Source organism: Vanacampus margaritifer, chromosome 4 (assembly GCF_051991255.1).
Source record: "Vanacampus margaritifer isolate UIUO_Vmar chromosome 4, RoL_Vmar_1.0, whole genome shotgun sequence".
Lineage (NCBI taxonomy): Eukaryota > Metazoa > Chordata > Actinopteri > Syngnathiformes > Syngnathidae > Vanacampus > Vanacampus margaritifer.
Genome location: NC_135435.1, coordinates 6891716 through 6913920, shown reverse-complemented (window position 1 = coordinate 6913920; position 22205 = coordinate 6891716). Strand labels below are relative to the sequence as shown.

The window sequence follows — 22205 nt, the reverse complement described above, 5'->3', positions numbered from 1 at the left end:
TTGGCATAATTTATTCATCTATTCTTCCTTTGAGAAAGAAAGAAAAAAATAGTCGCAGGTAACACGCAATAACCGGTCCCTTTTGGTGTCATTATGAATGAAAAATGTGTCACCAAAATTCATGCATACATGTGTTAATGATAATAAATGATAATAAATATTAGAACTAAATTTGCAGTATTATTATTATTATTGTTCACGTTAAGATGACTCCCGGCCGCTAGACACAAAACATTATGTCACTTTATGTTAAAAACAAAACAAAACAAAAAAGAAACATTACTGATTGTCACCAAAATTTATGAGTACATGTCAGATGTGGAAATCTGGAAATATTAGAATGGAATTTGCATTGGGCGTCAGAATGAATTTTTGACTGGGACCTTGGAACGAACTTTGCTGACACATTCATGACAAATTACGATGAATTACGAAGGTATTACGAGCAAATGTGCATGTTGGTGAAACAATCAGTTCGCAAAACAATTTTAAATGTTCAATAAATAATGGTGACAAATACGAATAACTCCAAACACAAATGCGATATATTCTGACCAATTCCGAATCCTGTCGAAACGCAACTTTCACAACAAGGAGATCGAAAAGGCTCGTCTCCTTTTCCACAAATATTATTTCGACCTTCTCCCACCTCGCTCCTCTGTAGATATGAGATCCGACGATGGGATTATGAAATTCTTTGCACCTGACACACTGGACCACACGTATTTACTTCCGTATACACAACATGAGTTCGTCTCTTCTTCTGTGCACGCAAGTCACTTTACGGAGGCATATGACAGCAGACAGCACGATGGCGCGGTTTAGGAGCTTGAAACCGACCACTTTTGAAACCGGGCTCCAGAGTGGAAAGATTTCAATATGCGTCCGTCTGGACTCCATATGGAGGATACTCCTCCAGTGATGACGTAATGGTCGCAGCTCGATGACGACGCATTGTCGTAGAATGATGACGTATGCGCCAATTCTCACGTGACTGCGCGCGAGCCGGCAGTCTGCCATCAACAATGGCAGATAACCGTGTCGTAGTCGTTTTGCGCGGCCTCCTTTGCTTGCTTATGCTTTTGCAGCATAATATTTTGCTTCTTTATTCCTACGTTCAACAAGCGGTGTTGTACTTGAATCACCCGCCATTGTCACTTCTCCTGTGTTCGTCTTCTTCATGTTGTTTCGATACATGCAAAGCCATGTTTGTTCTGTAGATTGAAATAAAGTAAAAAAAAAAAAAAAGTGTTTGTCTTCTTCACTGATTCTTCTTCTTTTGGACACACGCAAGTCTTGTAACGCTTCCCGTGTGTACAAGATTGTTTGAGGAATGAAACCGGACGGGGCCTAAATATAAGCAAACTGAATAGATAACGAGGAACATCTGGACAAGACACAAGTGGCCGAGGGAGCTGATTGAAAGACACAAGGGATCATATTGACGAGCACAGGTGGAAACAAAAAACTTAACAGAACAAGATATGAACAACAAGATAAAACACAACAGGAAACAAAGTCAAATACAAACGTAAAACAAAAACAAGGAAGATAAGAAGGAACCTTAATGACAAAAGTCACATAATGACTTCTTTAAAATGTATTGATTTATTTTTTAATTCAAGTATATTTACATTACTGCATTATATAAATAAGTGCCAATGTGTTTAAAATGATATGCTGAGTCCTTCAATTTGCTGTCGTGTGAAGCATGTATCACTGGTGACCTCAATGGGACCTGTGTCATGAAGTTTCTGATTGGTGAAAACAAAAAACAAAAAAGCAATTAACAGGCTACATTATCTAGTAAAGCAGACTTGTGTTTTACAGCAAGTGTTTCTTCATAAAGTATCAGACAAAGTGTTAACTCACAGCACTCGTAAAGTCTGTTGACACGTGCATAATCATTGGCATTCATCTCTGTCGCAGTGCCAAAACTTGTGACAGAACTATTTCTGGGAACTATGGTTGGTTGTCCATTTTTGCTGAAGTAATTTCTACAAACAACACAATTTAACGTGTGGGTTTTGTCATCAATTTACGTCACCACAATATTAAATTATTATAAAATAAATGTTAGCATCCCATTGCAGATGACCATTCATGTTTTTGAAAATTTTACAAAACAAATGACAATATATATTACATGTACAAGACGTGTACATAGAAATGGATGGGATTTTTTTCATGGTTGGACAGATTTACTCACTTGCCGTAATGCATCACTGAGTCAAAATCATAGGGTGTATCCAAGTTGTTTGTGTCTGCAATCTGAAAGTTTCTTTCCACACCTGCATACAAGGATAAAGCAAAACAAAACATGGAACTTCATTTAAAATTCTTTCAGTAAGACGTAAGACACACAAGATAATGTGAATGCCATTCTGACAAAAAGTATCCATCATCCAATTGACAGTAAGCGCGAAGTGGTTACTTTACACCAGCAAATTTCCGGAGCCATTTTACAAAATGCTCTCAAGTGCTTCCAGTACTAGTTCTGTACAAGATATGTTGACAAGCTGACCTGGTTGAATGTTCTGAAAATTAATGATGACGTTGTCGTCTCTGTCGGATCGGACGTGCTCATGATGGAATCCAAGTGCATGGAGAACCTCGTGCTGCACAATGTCTTTGAACACACAACCATTTTGCTGCAAGGAGATTTGCTGTCCATATACTTGTCGACCAAGGTAGGACCAACACCTGGCACATAAACAAACAAAATCAAGTGATGTCATGATCTCATTGACTTATCTGAATTCTTAAGTTTCAGCAAAATGGAGGGGGATGTAGAAAATACTATATTTAAATCAATGGTGTCATGTTTATTTTCAGTCTTGTTTACTCCCTGTCATGTTTAGCTTGTGTTTTCCCCTTGTCTTGTCATTTCCTGTTTTAGTTTGAAAATTGACTCCTCTCGTTTCTGGTCACTTGCCCTTCCTCGTGTGGTGTGTGTGTCAACCCTGATCCCTGATTGTTTCCTCATTACCCTCATGTATCATCCAATCAGTGCCCTCAGCCACTTGTGTCTGGTCCAGGTGTGTCTTGTTGTGTCATTAGTGTTGGTGTATTAAGTCTGCTGTCTCCCCTCTGTCTGTGTCGGTTCATTGTGATTTGTACGTCTTTCCTCATGTCATGCTGCCTGTTATTTGTTCCCTCCCAAGTCATAGTTCAAGTTCAAGTTCAAGTTCAAGTTCAAGTTCATGTTTTGTTGTTGTTGTTGTTGTTGTTGCTGTTGCCACTGTCGTAAGTCATTCGCCACGTCACGCTGACCTTTTTGCCTTATCAGGATCCATGTCATGCTGTTAGTTTTGCCTAAGTTGTTTTGCCATGTTTAGCTTCATGTTTTGTTAGTTCCGTTTATTTTGCACTTTGTAGTTAGCTTTTTGATTAGAAATTAAAACCTTTTTTTTTGGACTGCACCTCTGCCTTCCCGCATCTGGGTCCTAAAGCCCCCATCCTACTGACAAATGGTTCTTCACTTGGGTTTGTTCGAGCCCCAGATGTTTGGTGAGTCAGTCATTGCCATCATTGGCTGCAGGTGATCACGCTACATTGCTTGGCCTATCTGTGCCCAAGCTTATTTTAGTTATTGAAAAAACTAAAACAAAAAATCCCAAAACAATATCATTAATAAAATCAATTAAAAATGAAAATGCTTCTTAAAAAAATGAAAATGAACTGAAACTACATTTTATGTTTACAAAACTAACTAAAATTAAGTATAATTATGGTTTAAAAAAAAAAGAAGTAATGTCATCTAGCAGCAGCCTATAGAAAAACACCTTTAGATAACGTCGCTCCAATTTTGCCTGCTTGACTTTTGATGGCTCGGCTCACCTGTTTTTTTTTTTTATTTAACTCAGTCCAAATGCAACGCTAGGTAAGAAATGTGTTACCTTTTTTCATTTTACCATGCTGTTTATTCAATATTGCGCAAAAGTAAAACAGTAAAAAAAAAAAAAAGATGAAAACTAATACTGAAACTAACTACAGTACAACTAAACTAAAACTCAACATTTAAAAAAATTAAATAAAACTAATGATAACCAACAAAACCACCCTGAAAACTAATTAGAATTAACTGCGAGTAAATGTAAAAAACAAAACTTGAAATGAAATAAAAACTAACTAAAATTTCAAAACTGTAATAACCCTGTCTGTGCTGCCGAGAATTTGGTTTTCTCACTAGTAACTGTTGTGATTGTAAGATGTGTGACTTCTTTATTATTGTAAACCCTTCATACTGTTGAGCAAAACAAGAAAGTGATCGGTATGTGCAATATGACCTCACATGTCTAATGCAACGTATGGTGTTCCGCAGGGTTCAATTCTGAGGCCTCGGCTGTTTTCATTGCATATGCTGCCCCTGGGTTCTATCTTGAAAAAACAGTGGTGGTTGTTTTAAAGTGTTCTATAAATATCAAGTTGAGTGATGGAAATCAGCATCCAAACTGCATGATTTGCAAAGTTGAGCAATTCTAGTCCATCAACTCAAAGATGGAGGACTTTTTTTGTGTGCACATTAGCTGAAAAACAATAGCATTGACAAAATAAAAACTTCCATGAACGAGTTTAGTCAAGGTCATAGAGTTGCTAAATGCTTATATAATTCTTACCCAGTGGCAGCAGATATGAAGGATATAAAGTTTGTATCATTTTCAGTCTTCTTGACAAAGCGAATGCAGGTTGTGTGCTCTCCTTCTTTAAACTCTCTCAGGGCTTTTTCTATTGTTCTCTTCTGTTTTCTGGCTGCAGACACACACACACACACACACACTCACTCATTGATCAAACCCTTTAAGGATGAGTCACTTTGTCACTAAACTAAAATTTCTTTGACATAAAAGCTAATCTTACAGTGGACAAATTTTGAGCTCATCAATGGACCCTTATATAAAAACAATTGTCAAAATATGACGATTCGTTTTTTTAAATGAGCTTTTCTAAAATATATATATCCTGATGTTAAATACGGTAGTATTATTCATGATTCTATGCAGTGTGTGGTCATTTAATTTGAAGTTTCTGAAGTGGGATTGGTCTCAACACATGTCCCATTGTTTATTTAGATGGAAAGGACCCAATGCCAGATACATCAGCTTATGGTAAGCTTGATCATTTATCACTTTTACACTTAACACTGAGGTCATAGTGCCCCATTACAAAGCCACTGCTGGGGTCCAAACCCTGTTACATTATGACTTACTGAACACATTGGAGATTTCATAGGGGATTTTGACATTCCTTCCGGTTTTAGGCCATTTACATCCCGCCCTGGTGCAGGGGACAGCATTCCTCAAAATACCATCATCATTGTCCGTGTTAACCATAATGTCCCCGTGTATCAGATGGGCGGCTGTAGAATGACAGACAACAAATATTCAGACAGTGAGGTATGTCATGTTTAACAGACAGTGTCGTTCAAACTGTCATTAGGTCAATATTTCCATAATATGTTTGCAAAATTCTGCCTTTCATTGACATGTTTTATTTTTCAAATGAAAATACTTACTTGAGGTAACATTTGCATTTGCCTTTTCAATTTTCACAAAAGTCCCAGATTCTTCTGTAAAAATAACGACAACAAAATGCAGTCACAAAGAAGCACTATAACAGTTGTACAGTTCCATATGATTTTACGTACCAGTTGTCATTCTGCTTTTTCTATTTATTGCGACCTTAAACAAACAAACAAAAGATAAATCAGTTTTTAAATCTTGGTTTTCATGGCTGTTTCATCCTAGTTCTTCAGCTCACAGATCCCTCTGGTGTATTGTAACAACATAATGAGGCTCTAAACAATGGCATTAACGGTAAAGCTTGAGTGAAAAAGACGACGGACCAGTTGCAGAAGATTTAAAAAAGAAAAAGAAAAAAAAGGGAACACTATAGGCACTTAAGTGGTTTTGCGTTCATTTTTATGTAAAGGCATATTAAGCAACAGGAGAACAATCCTATAGATCCAAAGATGGAATTAGAATGTTCAGAATGTTCGCACGTTGTAAATCATGAATGTTCATTTCATAACCGTAAATACTTTTTGGCATTAAAAGTTTGAAAAATATTAATGTTCTAAGATTTATTTTTTCTTAGTAACAACACGATTTCAATGATAACAACTGACAATAATTCAAATACTCATATTAGCAAAACAAATAAATGTGTCTAATGTCTTCACTGTCATTAAACAAATGATATGAAATCAACCCATAAATACATTGCAAATACAATGCAAAAAGTTAAACTTTGAAAACACCAAAATCCTATAATTATCTACTGCTAAACTGTTTATTATGGGTTTGTAAACTTGATCTTACTGGAGAAACAGATGCAACAGACAGGAGCAGAACAGTGATGACAATTGGCGTCATGGTGTTGCTGTTGTCTAAAAATGAAGAAATAAAATAAAACTGAAGGCAAATCGTTAAAAGTGTGTAAGTATGTGTGAGAGAGAATTTGAAGTCAAAACAATGCAGGTAACAAAGGAGTAATACTTACCAGTGCTGCCAGGTGTGCTTTTGGTAACTGGTGCTTCATCTCATTTTATAGTTTGGACATAGGGTGTGTGTATTCCAACGCCTCAAATCAAGCCCTTATATGGAAGTTTCCATGGTTTGTTGTAAGGAATAATGAGACTTGAGGCTGGAATGAATCAATAACAATAACAAGACAATAATAACAACTAAAGGTGTGTGTGTGTGTGTGTGTGTGCGTGTGTGTGTGTGCGTGTGTGTGTGTGTGTGTGTATGATATATACTTGTGTGTGTGTGTGTGTGTATATATATATATATATATACACACACACACACACACAAGTATAAATCATATATATATATATTGATCTTTTCTTTCTTCAATTATTATTTTTGTGAATTGGTGAATTCTCTGCGGTGTCATTGGTTCTAAATGCCAGAGAATGTCATTAAGGGTAGTAAATGAATAATGCCAGGAACTCCATTGTACAAGTCATTGTGGGGCGGCATGGCTCAGTTTGCCCATTTCGAAGAATCCTTGAGTAATGTACTGAACCTCCAGTAGGTGAATGCGATGTTAGTGTGCAGTGCTTTGAGGACCTGAACAGGTGGAAAAGCGCAATACAAGTGAAAGACCATTTACTATTGAATCTCCCATCCAGCATATTACTACGAATTGCTTGGTGGAAAAATTGTGGTTGTCTGCCACCATGCATTTTTAATTTGTAAGTGAATTTGAAAAACTGAAAGAGAAAAAACATCATTAAAGAGTTCCTTCTACTCTATTGTTTCACATTGACACCTAAAATGATGACTAATATTCTGGGCTGAAAGGAATTTGGTGCTCTACTGTAAGGTGCAATTCACTTGTCATTTGAAGAAAGGCTTATTATTTAGTTTTTTTCCGTGTTGTGCAGTTGGGCAATTATCACCTCGAGAAAATAGAATATTGTATTGGCAGGTCAACGTTTTGTAATATTTGCAAACAGTAGGCGCTAGCGTCCTTCCGGTTGGAAACTTGTGCCTGGGTGTGTTTTGCATTACACAACATCATCTCTTTGTCTTTCTTCTTGCCTAAGAAGAACGAGGAAGAGGTGATGTTAGGAGTATAGCCAGAAACGTTTCAAGTTGGTGGCCAGGGTGACACAACATTTCACTGAGCGGTATTCATGCGTGCATGCATGTGTATGTTCATCTGCTGGACAAGTCATTGTTTATCATATCATCCACAGTCTTTTAATTTCATGAAATAAAATGCACATATATATATATAGAAACCTATATACCACATAATACAACACATTTTTGCGCCGCTTCATTTACTAGCTATTTTATTTATTATTCATTGCTTTGCTGTTGTGTACTACCTTATAATCTACTTCTATCTCAATCACTGATTGGCTAGATAACAGCCAATCAGTGATCAATTATCACCAGCGGCCGAACCCACTTTGCATATATTGCAATTGATGGTCCATTCATTGAAATCACCTCAAAAAATCACAATGACACACAAATCTGTGAATTCCTCACAATTGTAAATGTTGAACAAGACTGGTATACATATATGTGAATTTTAGTTAATGAAACCATGACTCTGGATGGTATGAGAAAAAATGCCTTCTCAGCCATGGTGTTTGCTTCCTATGGTGTGAAAGTAATGATTTATTGATTGATATTGGCTGTAAAAATTGATGTGAGCGATGGTGAGATGAAACCCCATGAGAATAAATTTTGCAGTCAAATGTGTCCGCACATACTGACTTTTCGTCATGATTCATTTACTGTATGGCTTCATCAAACAAATATGTCATGTTTCAAAAGCCAAACATAGCTTTACATTATAACGAACAATCAATAAAGCAAAAAGTTGACTCCTAAAAAATGATTACCGTGAGAGGCTTTTGAAACAGGGTACCATGGAAGCAAAGTCAGAAGCCCTAACCACTTAGCTATACAGCCACATGACAAGTTTGATGTTTTAAATACTTTTAACGTCGTACCACCGGCAGCACAGACAACATCAAGTCGATATGAGAATTCCTCTCAAACGTGACTCAGGAAGTCATGGTCCACCATGTTGATTCTGCAGCTGTTATTCGATGATTCATTTTTCAACAAGTTGGAGCACCGCCCCATTAACATCTTGGGGTTCAAGCTTATCAGCGCTGAATTGGTAGGTAAGGTGCTACAGACCTCGTTCTCTACTCATGGCCTGTGAAGACATTTAACATTTTCAATTTATTGTTTTACTCTTTATGAATTTACTTATAAACATATATTGGAAATATAACTGTGTATTGTAATGAATATAACTGTGATGATGTTGTTGTGAAGTATATTGGAACTTTTTCACTTCCTTCCAGCTGGTGAGATAGGAATGTGATGGGAGTCAAGTTCTCAAGTTCTCATGTAGATAACACTGTGGGTTTGAGGGAGTCAAGGTCTCATGGCATTACCTGTCTAATAATATATTTCCGGCTTGGACGGGGAGTTGGAGTAAAACATGTCGTGTATCACTTGTCTGCCTAGTATAATTACTAACCCTTTGTCCAGCCTCAGGGGGAGTATGCTTTTTTCATCTATAAAGCGACTGTGTGTTTTCATATTGACACACTCGAGGCTTAACATCACCTTCGAATGTAAGCATTTTCTCTTGTGTCTTTTAGGAGCTCCTAAAATCAATTCTTTGCAAAGAAGGCTTCTTCATCAGATCTCATTTTTCAATTATTTTTGAACACGCAAAGATTACATTTAATATAGTAATCCAATAATACCTTCACCTGCCAGATACCCGGACCTCACTGCATGTGACTTTTTCATGTTGTTGGGGCGGTTGTAGGTGCTGAATATGTTAGACAAAGACAAAGTTGATGTTCCAACACTTCCAGCAAATATCGATGACATGAAAGATCAAATAACAGCTATAATCAACAATACGGTGAACTGCGACATTCTGAGGTTTGGGAGGAATTCTCATATCGGCTTGATGTTGTCTGTACTGCCGGTGGTGGCCACATTGAGCATTTGTAAAACCTGAAATAAAAACGTGAAGGTACCGTAAGTACAACACGTGTGTCCAAGATAGAGTTTTCTTTCGTTTTTCATTTTTGAAATATCCCATAATGATTTTGGTGTATTCTTTGTCAATCACCCTCTACTTTTAACCAATTTTTGCTCAGATGGGCTCAAGTTGGGCCTCATATGGGCCTTAGCTAAAACCCACATGGGCAACCCATTTATCTCCCATCTGGGGCCCACTGGGCTAATTATGGTGTTCCTGATTGTACTTACAAGGGCTTCTTTCGCACTCATGCCACAGTTATTTTGTTACAAGCTTAAATAACAAAGAAACCAATAATACGATTAATTACCTTTTTATTATTATTGAACGCCAAAGAACAACAAATGGTCAGTGTTCTGTTCTTTCACTGTAAAACCGAATTATTCATTTTTCAACTCAAATGAACCTGGAGCCTGAAGTACTACATTGAGGTGGCATGTTGCCAGTTGCCAGACTTCCTTTAATTGGCTCGAAGGGGAGGGGTTTTCCCATATCTTTTCGGAGTGCTGAGCAGCACTTTCTTTTAGATTTGAATATTAATCTTGTGCTATCAAACTTGTATGAAAAGACTCATTAGTCCAAAAAATACATATTGTCACCCTCCTAAAATAATGGCCTAAGTCTTTTTTTGTGTGCAAAAATTATTATTTTTTGCCTAAATAATCTCATGATGCAAATGATTGGTGGAAAGAAATGACTTAGGCGATTTATTTAAGTAGGTGCCAATAATAAGTTGAAATATAGATTTTTGTGCATTTATTTTCAAAAAGAAAATAAGAAATATAGGCCAGGTAGTAAGCTCTCTCGCATATGCTGTTATTGTACAAAATTTGAAGTGAAGCTCAGCCAAAGCCTACTTATTACTTATTCCTCAAAGGCCTGGCGACGTCCATCCAAGAGCAGCTCATCTGTTGATCTGCCACCGGACTTGGATTCCCTCATTGCCTTTGCCATCCGGACGGATCATCGGCTGCAGGAGGTTACGCAGACCCGCAGTCACAGGGCAAGGACGACGGAGGGATCCCCGCTCTCCCAAGCATCAGGTGTGTCAGCTCCTCTCGGTTCCTCGTCAGTTCTTTAAACAACTAGGCATGTTTCTGTTGAGGATATGGCATGTTTAAGAACCCAACAAGAAAGTTTAATTTGCAACACAAAAAACAACAGCATGTTATTTAATTATGAACTTAAAAGTACTTGGTATAGGTCTGGGTATCGGCGATACTGGCACCAGTATTTACTTGGTAATCAATACCAAAATCTCAAGTATCGCACAGCTCTAGAAAGTAGTAATTATTGGACCATGCCCACTGAAGGACTTATTTATCTTGAAAAATAATTGCAAAGACAATTGTGAGCTGTCAAAGTCATCCAGACAGTTACGGCGGAGCTAGCTAGCTAACTGGCTATCTTGCCGCACCGTGGCTTAAGTGAGTATTTTGCCTTCTGTCCCAAAAAGGTGTCTTCATAAGTTATATTTGTCCTTTTATATTTATATATATATATATCCATCCATCCATCCATTTTCTTGGCCGCTTTTTCCTCACAAGGGTCGCGGGGTGCTGGAGCCTATCCCAGCTGGCTTCGGGCAGTAGGCAGGGTACACCCTGAACTGGTTGCCAGCCAATCGCAGGGCACACAGAGACGAACAACCACACTCACATTCACACCTAGGGACAATTTGGAGTGTTCAATTAACCTGCCATGCATGTTTTTGGAATGTGGGAGGAAACCGGAGTACCCGGTGAAAACCCACGCAAGCACGGGGAGAACATGCAAACTCCACCCAGGAAGGCCGAAGCCCGGACTCGATCTCACGTCCTCTGCACTGGGAGGCGGACGTGCTAACCAGTCAGCCACCGTGCTGCTATATATATATATATATATATATATATATATATATATATATATATATATATATATATATATATATATATATATATATATATATATATATATATATATATATATATATATATATATATATATATATATATATATATATTTATTTATTTATTTATTTATTTGTTTTAATGTTTACTCATTGTATCACAAAAAATGTTATGAAGTTGTAAGTAGCACCAGCATACAGCAGTGCTTTGAGCTTCACGACAGGAGTCACAATTTGTTCTATTTAACCATTTATTTACCAAAATAGAAATGACATTTCTATGGAGGTAAATATGGTGCAAAACTAAAAAAAAGTCTAAATTTGTATCTGTAAAAGTCGTGATTTGTACCTGTAAAAAAAATCAATTGTATCCGTAATAAAAATGTGTACCTGTGTAAAAAAAATTTGTACCTGTAAAAGTCATGACTTGTACCTGTACAAAAAAAAAAATTGTACCTGTACTGAAAGTGTAAATTTGTATCTGTAAAAGTTGTGATTTGTACTTGTAGAAGTGACAACTTGTAGTGAAAGAAGTGGCCACTAGGAGTCACAAGTGTTTTTTCTGCTGCTTTCCAGTGACGTGAGTTTTGCACCAAATATCCCGCGACGAATGGGGCAAAACTGATTTGTACTTGTAGAGCGCCGTGATTTGTACTCGTAGAGAAGGGGGCGGGCTCTGGTGCAATGCATGGTTGTTTTGACCAATCAAGTGAGAAGGATTTGAGCGGACTGAAGCGCAAACTCATTGGTTTAGCGAGCGACGGTGGCGGGACTCGCGGAAGGATACAAGCAGGACACATCGTCGCCAACCACATACAATTAAGAAGACTACAGTCTCTTTTGGTTTCTGGTATTACAAGGTAAGTATTATGTTACTTCATCATTCTTTCAAATATTTTTGTTTAAACGCTGGTCATCCAACCTGTTTTTATGATTAGCATCACATATTTCGCTTTTTAGCTAGCTGGCATTTGATTTCATGCTAAAGCAGTCTAGTCGTTATCATCATTTTTGGCGCAACAGACTTAATTGCATCTCATGCTTTGGAATACTGTGGCTATATGACAACAATGAACAACTAAACTACTTCATTATATGCCAAGAATGGTGCAGTGCGCTGCTCCCCTGTGTTGGTTAAAATTGTTATTTCTTGTATTAAGTTAGCTGGCTAACAAACAAATTCATGTCGCTGACATATGCGCCATTGACAGGTACTGCAGGGAAGATGCACCGAATCGATGTTATGTATGTACACATTTGACTCCATAGTGTACTTTATCTTGTTTTGCCTTCTAGAAAAATGACCGATCAGTGCAACAGCTCTTCGCTGCAGCAGCAGGTGAGCGGAATATCGCTACTGTCTTGACATTAATGGTTTGGTTATCATTATTATTTCTTCCTGTTTGCATAATAATGTAATCAATTATCATGCACATTACACACGACCTATACAAAGTGTCCCAAAAGTCTCTTTACAATTATAACAATTTTGAGATATTTTAAGTACCTTTCTTTTTGTGAGGTTTTTTTTTTTAAACTTAATTGGATAGACCTCTATATGGTCATCATCATTTACACCAGGCACATGAAAACGGTACTCGATTTGTTGCCATGTTTGCTGTACGTTTACCATCCATCAACACAGTATCTGAAACAAATAAATTCAATATGAATAAATACTTTATTTAATAAACACTGGTTAAAATAAAACAAATCTGGTTAAGACATCTCAACAACTGCCTTTGTAATATATTGTTTTAAAAATTGTAAACAGATGTTATGGACACCCTGTATTTCTCTCTAGGAACTGCTGCTGAATCTTTTACTGGCCCGACTCCATAACAGACTATCAGGTGCCCTTGAGCGTGCCCCTCTGGACCTGGACTATCTGCAATTTATAATTTCACAGGACATGGTTTTACTGAGTGCACTAGCTAACCAAATTCAGATCCCTCAGCAAGTGTATGAAGCCCTTACTGATGTGCATGGTCTACTCTCTGCCCAAGATGAAATGGAGCTTTATGTAACGGTTCCTGTGGGGAGAACAAAACCTGGTTGTCCAAAAATTTTAATATGTAGGGAATATGTTTCGGAGCTCCTCAGCATAGGGCTATCTGCAACGTACATTGCCAGACTTTTAGGAGTTTCTAGGTGGACGCTGCAGAGAAACATGAACAGCTGGGGTATTTCTGTTAGGGCCTTGTACAGTCAACTGACTAATGATGAGCTTGACAACCTGGTGTCATAAACACACCTCTGCAACCCACATGCTGGGTACAGATTAATGATGGGATTGTTTTGGGCACAGGGGCATCGTGTACAGTGGCAGAGGATTCGTGAATCGATGCATAGGGTTGACACAGCAGGAATTGTGCTGAGAATGTCAGCGTTGAGGTGTGTTGTTCGCAGAACATTCTCTGTCCCAGGCCCAAGATCGCTGATGCATATAGACAAACCACAAACTTATAAGGTTGGTTATGTTTTTCAAATCAAAACATATTAGCTGTACATGACTTAACTATGTACAAAAAAGTCATAATACCTAATGTTTTTCTTTATCTCAAATGTCATTGAAGGTACAATATGATGATATTTGGAGGAATCGATGGTTTCTCAAGGAAGGTATTGTTGGAATTTATTTCTATATTAATATAAACTCAAGTTAATAATCTGACTCCAATTTGTGACCTTACCAAACTATCACCCATCCAACAATAGCGTGCTCGTTCTGCAATAGAAAGGTATCAGGAAGCCGGCATTTTCACACACGAGTGGATTTATTCCTAACACTCAAATCTAATACAAAACAGCTGGGGTCCCGGGTCCCTATCAATACAATTCTATACATCTCTGTCTCAAGCAGCCGACGTAGTCTCATCCGAGTTGCCCCAGTGAATAGTTATACTACACAGTATTTAAATGACACAGAAACAAAGGCATCCTGACATTATTCTATTGGCTACGTATTTTCTGCAGTTTAACTTTAGCTTGCTTTTCATTGGCCGATCTTCATCCGCAGCGTCACTGGGTGGCTTCTCCTGTTTTGTACTTTTCCGCCCCGGTGTAAAACAAATGTGATTTACAACATACTTTGAGCTTATCGTGGCTCTGCATCTCCCCTTGCAATTAGCATCCTTTGTTCTGAAACATTCCATTCCTGCAACCCCCACTCTCACAAACTCTTATATTCCTTTATTATAAATAATTGGATATTCCCTTTAAACGTCTAAACTTTTTGTTATCGAATCAGGTATTTAAATTGTGATTAGTTGTTTTTTGTTTCTGAAGACCTTCAGATTGTAGCACTAGTTTAGGATGGCTACCTCAGAAATCGGTTTCATTTTCTTTGGGAGCACCTTTGTATTTGTATTCTTCAATGGTAAAATAATAGTACTGTAATACTCTTACTTACAGTCATTTTAGTTGTAAAGCTTTAATTGGACTTACAGTAACAAATCAAAACTCCATCATCTGTTACCTGTGACTTTATGCTAAGACTTCGCTGGCACTCTTCGTCTGAGAATTAGATTACATGTTTTCTTTTTTGACATTTTATAAAGACTAGTGCCATTACACCAATTGCATTGAGTATTATTGTTGCATTTTACCTTTTTAAATATAATCCTGTTTAAACTACTACATGACTGTTAGGGGTTATTGAAATTGTATTTGTTAAGAGCTTTGAAATTGACACTTAAAATTGCTATTGTTATTGTTAACCCACTTTGATCATTTGGAAATAAAAAGTACAGTTGTTTGAAGTCATAATGGGACAATTATATTCTTCTCACATAGATAATGTATCTTGCTGTTGCAAATAATAACAGAGCCTCCACAACCCTTGCCTTCTTCAATGAAGCTGTTGAGAAGTATGGCTTACCTCAAAGGTTAGTCAGACATCATCACCTAGCCTATCCTTCCCTTAATAATGTCAATCTACCTGTTCTAACCATTGACTTGTTTTAAGGTTTTCGTTTCAGTGAAGTGTAATGCATAATTAATAGGAGTTCTCGTTTTTGTTACATTTTCTTCTCAAGGGTTCGTAGTGACCATGGGGTGGAAAATGTGGATGTAGCCCAGCTGATGTTCTCCACAAGAGGAATCGGCAGAAACAGCTTCATTGCAGGGAAAAGTGTGCATAATCAGAGGTACTTTAGAAGACACTTCATTTTTATGGAACTACCACATTCATAACCTTGTAAGTTTACAGGATGAGTAAAAAAAAAAAAGAATACGCCAAAATCAATACACAATATTAAAAAATAATAATAATAACAACACAGAAAACTTCCGGTTAGACACATGTTGTAAATACGTTCAAATTATTCTTGTTTTTGAAGTGGTTAATGTGGCCACCACCAGCAGCACGGGCAACATCTATCTTATTTGAAAAAGAGAAAAGAGCTTAACTGAATGAAAACTTCACTTAGCAGTCGATGGCTGTGATTGGCCTGGCAGAACCTCAGTGTGTGTGATTTTATTTTTTTCTTCTTGTGGTGGTATGTTAAAGACAAAGTTTATGTTCCACCACTTCCATCAAATATCAATTACTGTACATGAAAGACCGAGTAACATTTGCAATCAACATTGGCAACTTACGGTTGTCTTTACTGCCAGTGGTAGACACTAGTCACGTGTAAAACCTAAAAACTTGAAGCTATTTACAACACAAGTCCAAGCTACAGTTTTCCATTGTTTTTCATTTTTGCAATATCGCATGATTTTTAATTTTCATTTGACTTGTAGCTTTAAAGGATATCCCCTTGAGATGCAACATCTAATTTTCATAGGTGACATTCCAACACATACAAATAGTAATAATGTACAAAATAAAGGTAAAGAATTCCGCTGTGTTCTTTTTTCAATCACCCTTACTTTCTCATTAATTGAAATTAATGGAATATTTGTTTAATTTATGAAACTGCATTTATCATTTTTAAACTACTTTTTTTGTTGATAATAGAAAAAAAACATTTGCTATTGAAATGCTTAAATTTAAAAGGATTTGGAACAATTCAAACATGCTCTCAAAAATGGTTAAATAATTAATTGGATAGCCAAGTAGTTGATTAATTGTTGCACCCAGTTGCTTGTTTTTCCAAATATGATTCACTCTTTTACATGGTTTAAAAGGTTATCTATATGTCTTCTTTAATTAAAAAAAGGGGGCGGGGGGCACAATTACATTGACTTTACAGAATTGAACGTCTTTGGCGAGATGTCTACACAGCAGTCACTTGCCGTCACTATGCTGTGTTGCACCAAATGGAGGAAGATGATCACCTGGACCTGTCCAGCAGTGTTCACCTTTTCTGCTGCCATTATGTCTTCATTCCTTGCTTACAAGCCCAGCTTGATGTTTTTAAAGATGGCTGGGACAGTCATCCCATGAACAGCGAGGGAAATCGTACCCCGAACCAACTGTGGCACATGGGACTGCACTATAATTTACAAGAGTCTAATGATGTTGTAAGTACTTTTAAAAAATTGGTAAGCAAAACTTACTTTAAACAGTAGACAATGATTATTTTTTTCATATCAACTACAGGATTTGAACATTCCCCTGATAAACTGGGAGAGTAGTGGCCTTGTGTCCAGCGACACAGACTCTTGTGTCTATGTGCCTGAAACTGACTGCCCTTTGACACCTCAAGAACTGGCTGGACTCCATGCTGTTGTGGATCCAGCAGGACCTTCTACATGCATGGGAGTAGACCATTATTTGGCTGCAGTGAACTACATGCACAGTATAAACTATGTGTAGGGTCTAGCCAAGCGCTTCTGGGCTGTTATTTGTTTAAAACTGCCTGCACTAAATGACATTTTATGATTTAGTACTATATTAAGTTTGTATTTTTTTTTTAAATTGCTTACACTTTAAGAAAACAACCTGTTAAAAGTGGAGCACATTCATTTACAGTAAATGTATATTTAAAAAAGAAACTATTCAATCAGCAAGCAGGCTCTTTATTGACATTGACATAACAATTTGGTTCATTGATTGTGCTGCAAACTACACTAACACGTTGATAGTTATTTGAATTGTCTTTTCGTACAAATGGACAATGAACTGTAATAAGAACCTATCTAGCGAAACATCAGAACTACATTATTTAAAGTAATGAAATAAAGATTTTGATCTATACCAAACCAAAACCAGTATCAGTTGTGGCTATGCAGTTCTTTAAATGGTCACTGAATTCTGTGTAATGGCTGTAGTGGCCAGGCAACTTTAAGTTTTGGAAGCATGTAGAAGACGTGGGATGTTCCGCTCTCACCACCTCCACTTTCATATCTGGCATGGGTATCTCCCATCCCACCCAGAACTTTAGGAGCCTTTAAGATTCTCTTGAGACTCTAAAAAAAAGAAGAAGAAAAAGTGAAATTAAGTTGTGCATGCTATTAAGTAACAATAATCAATTAGATTACAGTTTTTATAATTGTTTTTATTTTATTTATGTATTTTTTGGGGGATGAAAAAAACAGGGGTTCTGCAACATCAGGGAAAAAAAGTGATCCCTGCTAGAGGATGATCATTTAAGAAAATCAAATCACAGATGTGATTAAAATTCTGCCTTGTAGCAATATGTGTATGCTTATGCTTAATACTCATAATACAACTTGTGTTCATAAACAAGAAAAAATGGTTAAAACAAACTTTTAGTTTTCAACCACATTTGAAAATCTGCATTTATGCATTACAAAATGTGTACAAATATCAACATGTAATTTACCTGTCCTCACAAACTGACGCAAGTACCCCATTATTCTACATCTACAGTCAACGGAGTAACCATCTTCATCGTCCAACCCAGATTCCTCAGGCCATTTGATTAGGTCCAAAACAACCTCGGACAGCAAATGAGACAATCATTATGGCACCATAGTTGTCATTGAACCAATTCATTCTATTTTACAATTTTCTCTCTAATTTATACAAATGGTCAATCCACACATGGGTGTTAATTGTGTGAAGGGTGATGTTGTGGTCTCAACAGCTTAACAATGAAATCTGTATCCTGCTGAGGGAAACAACATGTGATTGTTGATTTCTCGTCAGACTTTGTTCAAGGTTGGAATTGTTCACTGAAAATGATTCCAAATCAAAATTTCCTTGGAACAAGGAAAAACCATTAAAAATGTTGGCAAATGTTTGCATAACTGAACATATGATGACGAATATTCAATACTATAACCCTAACCCTAAGCAAACACTCTCCCTCTCATTTGGATATGGGCTTAAAGGTTGTATCTAACTGTGCGTCAAAGGTTTGCTGCAAGGGACTGTGCATGTAGCGAGTTTTTCTTTTGTTGTCAGTTTTTTATTATTATTTATTCTAAGGTTGCAAAGATGTTCTCAAGACACTTGCAAAGTCTATTTACGGCACCAAATATTCTATGTAAATTGCAAAGGAATAATGAACATGTTGAAATTTTGATGGGGAGCATAAGAGTTCTTTGCGAGTGTCTGCCAAACAGGCCGTAATGAGTTTCTTCCGTTGGGGGTCCGGGCTCTCCCTTAAGAGATTTGGTGAGAAGCTCAGTCATCCGGGAGGGACTCAGGGTCGAGCCGCTGCTCCTCCGCATGGAGAGGAGCTAGTTAAGGGGGCTCGGGTATCTGGTTCGGAAGCCTCCTGGACCCCTCCTGGAGAGACTATGTCTCTGGGCTGGCCTGGGAACGCCTTGGGATCCCGCCGGAGGAACTGGTTCAAGTGGCTGAGGAGGTCTGGGCTTCCCTCCTAAAGCTGCTGCCCCTGTGACCCGACCCCGGATTAGCGGTAGTAAATGGATGGATGGATGGAAGGGTGGTGGGTCTGGCAAACATCTTCGCAACGTTAGCTTCACGCACATCCAGCGAGCGCTTCAGTGCCTGCAGCTATCTTCCTGCGCCCTCTCGCACACACGCGGAAAGAGGCGTGTTGCTTACTTAAGGCGTTTTCCACATACCGGTAGATATAAAACAGAGTTGGTGGGCTGTCTCATTTTTTTTTTTTTTAAGTACCGGTACTAAGAAAAATTATACTGAGCCGTTTTTGACACCAAAACATCAAGGTACGGTACTGGCACCAGTATCCCGTGCAACACTATTTTCATTACACTTTTGCGAAATACTTGTATTTAGACATGTCTCAAAAACAATGGGAGCGTAAATTTTTTGGGGCGTTTTTTTTCCATTTTTTTAAATTACAGTGTTTCCATTAACAGTTTGCTTTTGCGCAACTTGCATTTTGCGCAAATCTGAGGGTAATGGAAACACACATATACAGAAGGAAACAAAATATTAAAAAACAATACAAGACTCAAGTGTAGAATTGTCTTTTAGGCTTACCTCTGCGTGATCGGCATTGTCACCCATTTTTATGGTCCTCCTCCCAAGACCCGCTTCCAAGAGAAAAGTTTCCTCTTTTGGCGTTTTTCCATGTTTGTTGATAGCAGACAGAACTGCAGTTCTATCAATTTACAGACAGAAACATTAAGAGGATTTGCCAAACTTCTTTTGCGCTTCTGACCTCGAGAAGCAAACACTGGGAAACATCTATGAAGCACAAAAAGTTTTTAATTAGTGAACATTAAATTGTCAAGGATCTAATATCTGTCAGTAACTCAAAGACAAATATATATTCTAAATATATTATATTTAATGCATTTTTTTAATTCAATGGTACAAAGTTGTTTTTTAAAGCTACATACCACATGAGTACTCTCATTCTAAAATCGTAATATCGTTAACCAATGTAATATTGGCTTCCATTTTTCAAAAACAAGCTATCACATTGTAATGGTCACTTACCTCTGCATCTCTTGCTGCACTGTGCCTGGTCTGGCTATGACACTGGTGGTAGGCGTCATAGCTGGTTAAACAGTGCGCTGGGATGTAGGTTGAGCAACAGGTGTAGAACTTGTGGTGCTTCCAAGCTGATGACTTAAGCAGTCAAGCAGCACACGGACTGCTGATTCCACATTTTGTGTATTCTGAAAATATAGAGATATGTGAAGGCTACATACAGCAATTAGAGACAGCTGGAACATGAGATTTTTGAGTGACTAAATGGATGTGTTGTCACATGTAAAGAACAGCTGAAAAATGAAAAGATACATTAATTAAATAATTGTTTAATGGATCAAATACAAGACATTCCCAAAAAAGAGGGGGAAACAACCAACTACAGCACTACAAATCACACAAAAGGGCTCATCTCGATTGTCTTAATTGAAACATACAACTAGGAGCTCCAAGTTGTCCCTCAAATCTTTGGAAGCAACTCAAAAGATGTTCTTATGCAGCCGTTTTAAGGAGGGAGTAAATTGTTTTAAAGACACATCTTGGAACAAGGATGGACCACTGAAAAGATTTCATGGGTCAGCTTAAGTAACGGGTCCGCCGATAGATCCTCTAAGGAAGTCATATAGCTTCTTGATGTTGAGGTTTGAAAACCAGCTGGACTGTAAATAATCCTAAACTAATATTGCATTGTTTATCATATTGGATAGTAAATCATATTTCAGATTTAATATACAGTAAATATTTTGTTGCAGTATGTCTGTTCTTTTTTGTGAAGTGTTTGATACTAATGACTTAATTATATGGGTGTTAAAAAAAAAGATTCAGCAATATATCACAAAATTACAGCGCACAGCACAATTCTTGAATCAATTTGATATGCGGCCGAATCTATTTTTAAACCTCAATTTTTTTAATGGAGATATTCAACCAAACGTCTTACTTTAGAGTTAGGGTTCATACGTTAAACATGGAATAATGTTATATTAATGGACATTAAGCCTTAATATTTTATTTCAATGCTGTTCAAACATCAAACAGATTTCAACAGATTGTTTGTTAAATACAGTGGCTCATAGTTATGAGCCTGAAGTTTAGTACTGTATTAGTAAATAAATAAATGTTCATACTAATCGTACAGTGTACACGTACAAGTTTACTGATGAGTATTTTCTAAATTTGAGTTAAAAACAAACAAACACACGCAATAAACAACTTATAGATTTGTATCAGGATTAATTGGTATTGAATAGAATCGTGACCTATGAATCATGATACGGATCAAATCGCCATGTACTAGGCAATTCACACCCCTACTTAATTACACTGGCTCATGATTACCACATCTAAGAAAGTGATACCACCTACGCCTGAGGTACAGTATTTGTCAAATGGCACAATCAAGGGATGACGTCTCACTTTCCTGAATTATTTACAAAAGGCCAGTTTTTTTTTTTTAAAGGTTGGTTGGGTTATTCGAAATGCTTGTCCTGTTTAGTGTAACAGTAGTAGTAGTACGGCATCATAACTGATCAATTAATATTAAAAATGGAAACTCTCATTAGTCAATTAGTTGTTATGTAACTATTGTATGTATATATATATATATAAACTTGCTACCGGTAACTCCCCTAAATTAAACTACATCAGGCTCACAACTTTGCGTTTAGACTACTGCATAACTATTACTTTGACAAGAACCGCACCAGGCCCATGGTGTGCGTGCTGAATAATGTATGCAAAACAGACCTGAAAAGACGCTGCGTTAAAGCTACGAGACGCTCAAGGAAGCGCTGGTGAACTATATGTCGACCACCCACTTAAAAAAAAAAAAAAACAAATTTGTTTTTACAGATCCAAATTTTTTTTACAGGTACAAATTTTTACTACAGATACAATTTACAGATCCAAATTTTTTTTACAGGTACAAATTTTTACTACAGATACAATTTTTTTTTTTACAGGTTCAAATTTTTATTAAAGATACAATTTTTT

The 22205-nt window shown here is 37.2% G+C and overlaps 2 protein-coding genes and 1 long non-coding RNA gene across 4 annotated transcripts in view; 1 reads left to right on the top strand and 2 right to left on the bottom strand.

The window, feature by feature from the left end:
• Positions 1–1607: 1607 nt before the first annotated feature.
• LOC144050281 (high choriolytic enzyme 1-like) lies at positions 1608–6612 on the bottom strand. Its single transcript, XM_077563401.1, has 9 exons — positions 6502–6612; positions 6281–6388; positions 5516–5569; positions 5210–5359; positions 4620–4752; positions 2525–2703; positions 2210–2291; positions 1873–1997; positions 1608–1754 (listed from the first exon to the last, which is right to left on the bottom strand). Coding segments are annotated over exons 2-9 (819 nt in total). The 5' UTR covers positions 6375–6388; positions 6502–6612; the 3' UTR covers positions 1608–1752.
• LOC144050279 (high choriolytic enzyme 1-like) overlaps positions 3121–22205 on the top strand; it is a 29195-nt gene continuing 10110 nt past the window's right edge. For both annotated transcript variants that reach the window (XM_077563399.1, XM_077563396.1), the window contains exons 1-3: positions 3121–3246; positions 3453–3510; positions 5073–5108. In XM_077563399.1, coding sequence (XP_077419525.1) covers positions 3471–3510; positions 5073–5108 — 76 coding nt within the window. In that variant the 5' untranslated portion in view covers positions 3121–3246; positions 3453–3470. The remainder of the gene's footprint in view (positions 3247–3452; positions 3511–5072; positions 5109–22205) is intronic.
• On the bottom strand, positions 17380–19869 carry LOC144050283 (uncharacterized). Its single transcript, XR_013293826.1, has 3 exons — positions 19758–19869; positions 18163–18277; positions 17380–17785 (listed from the first exon to the last, which is right to left on the bottom strand). It is a non-coding gene; the product is annotated as an uncharacterized LOC144050283 (long non-coding RNA).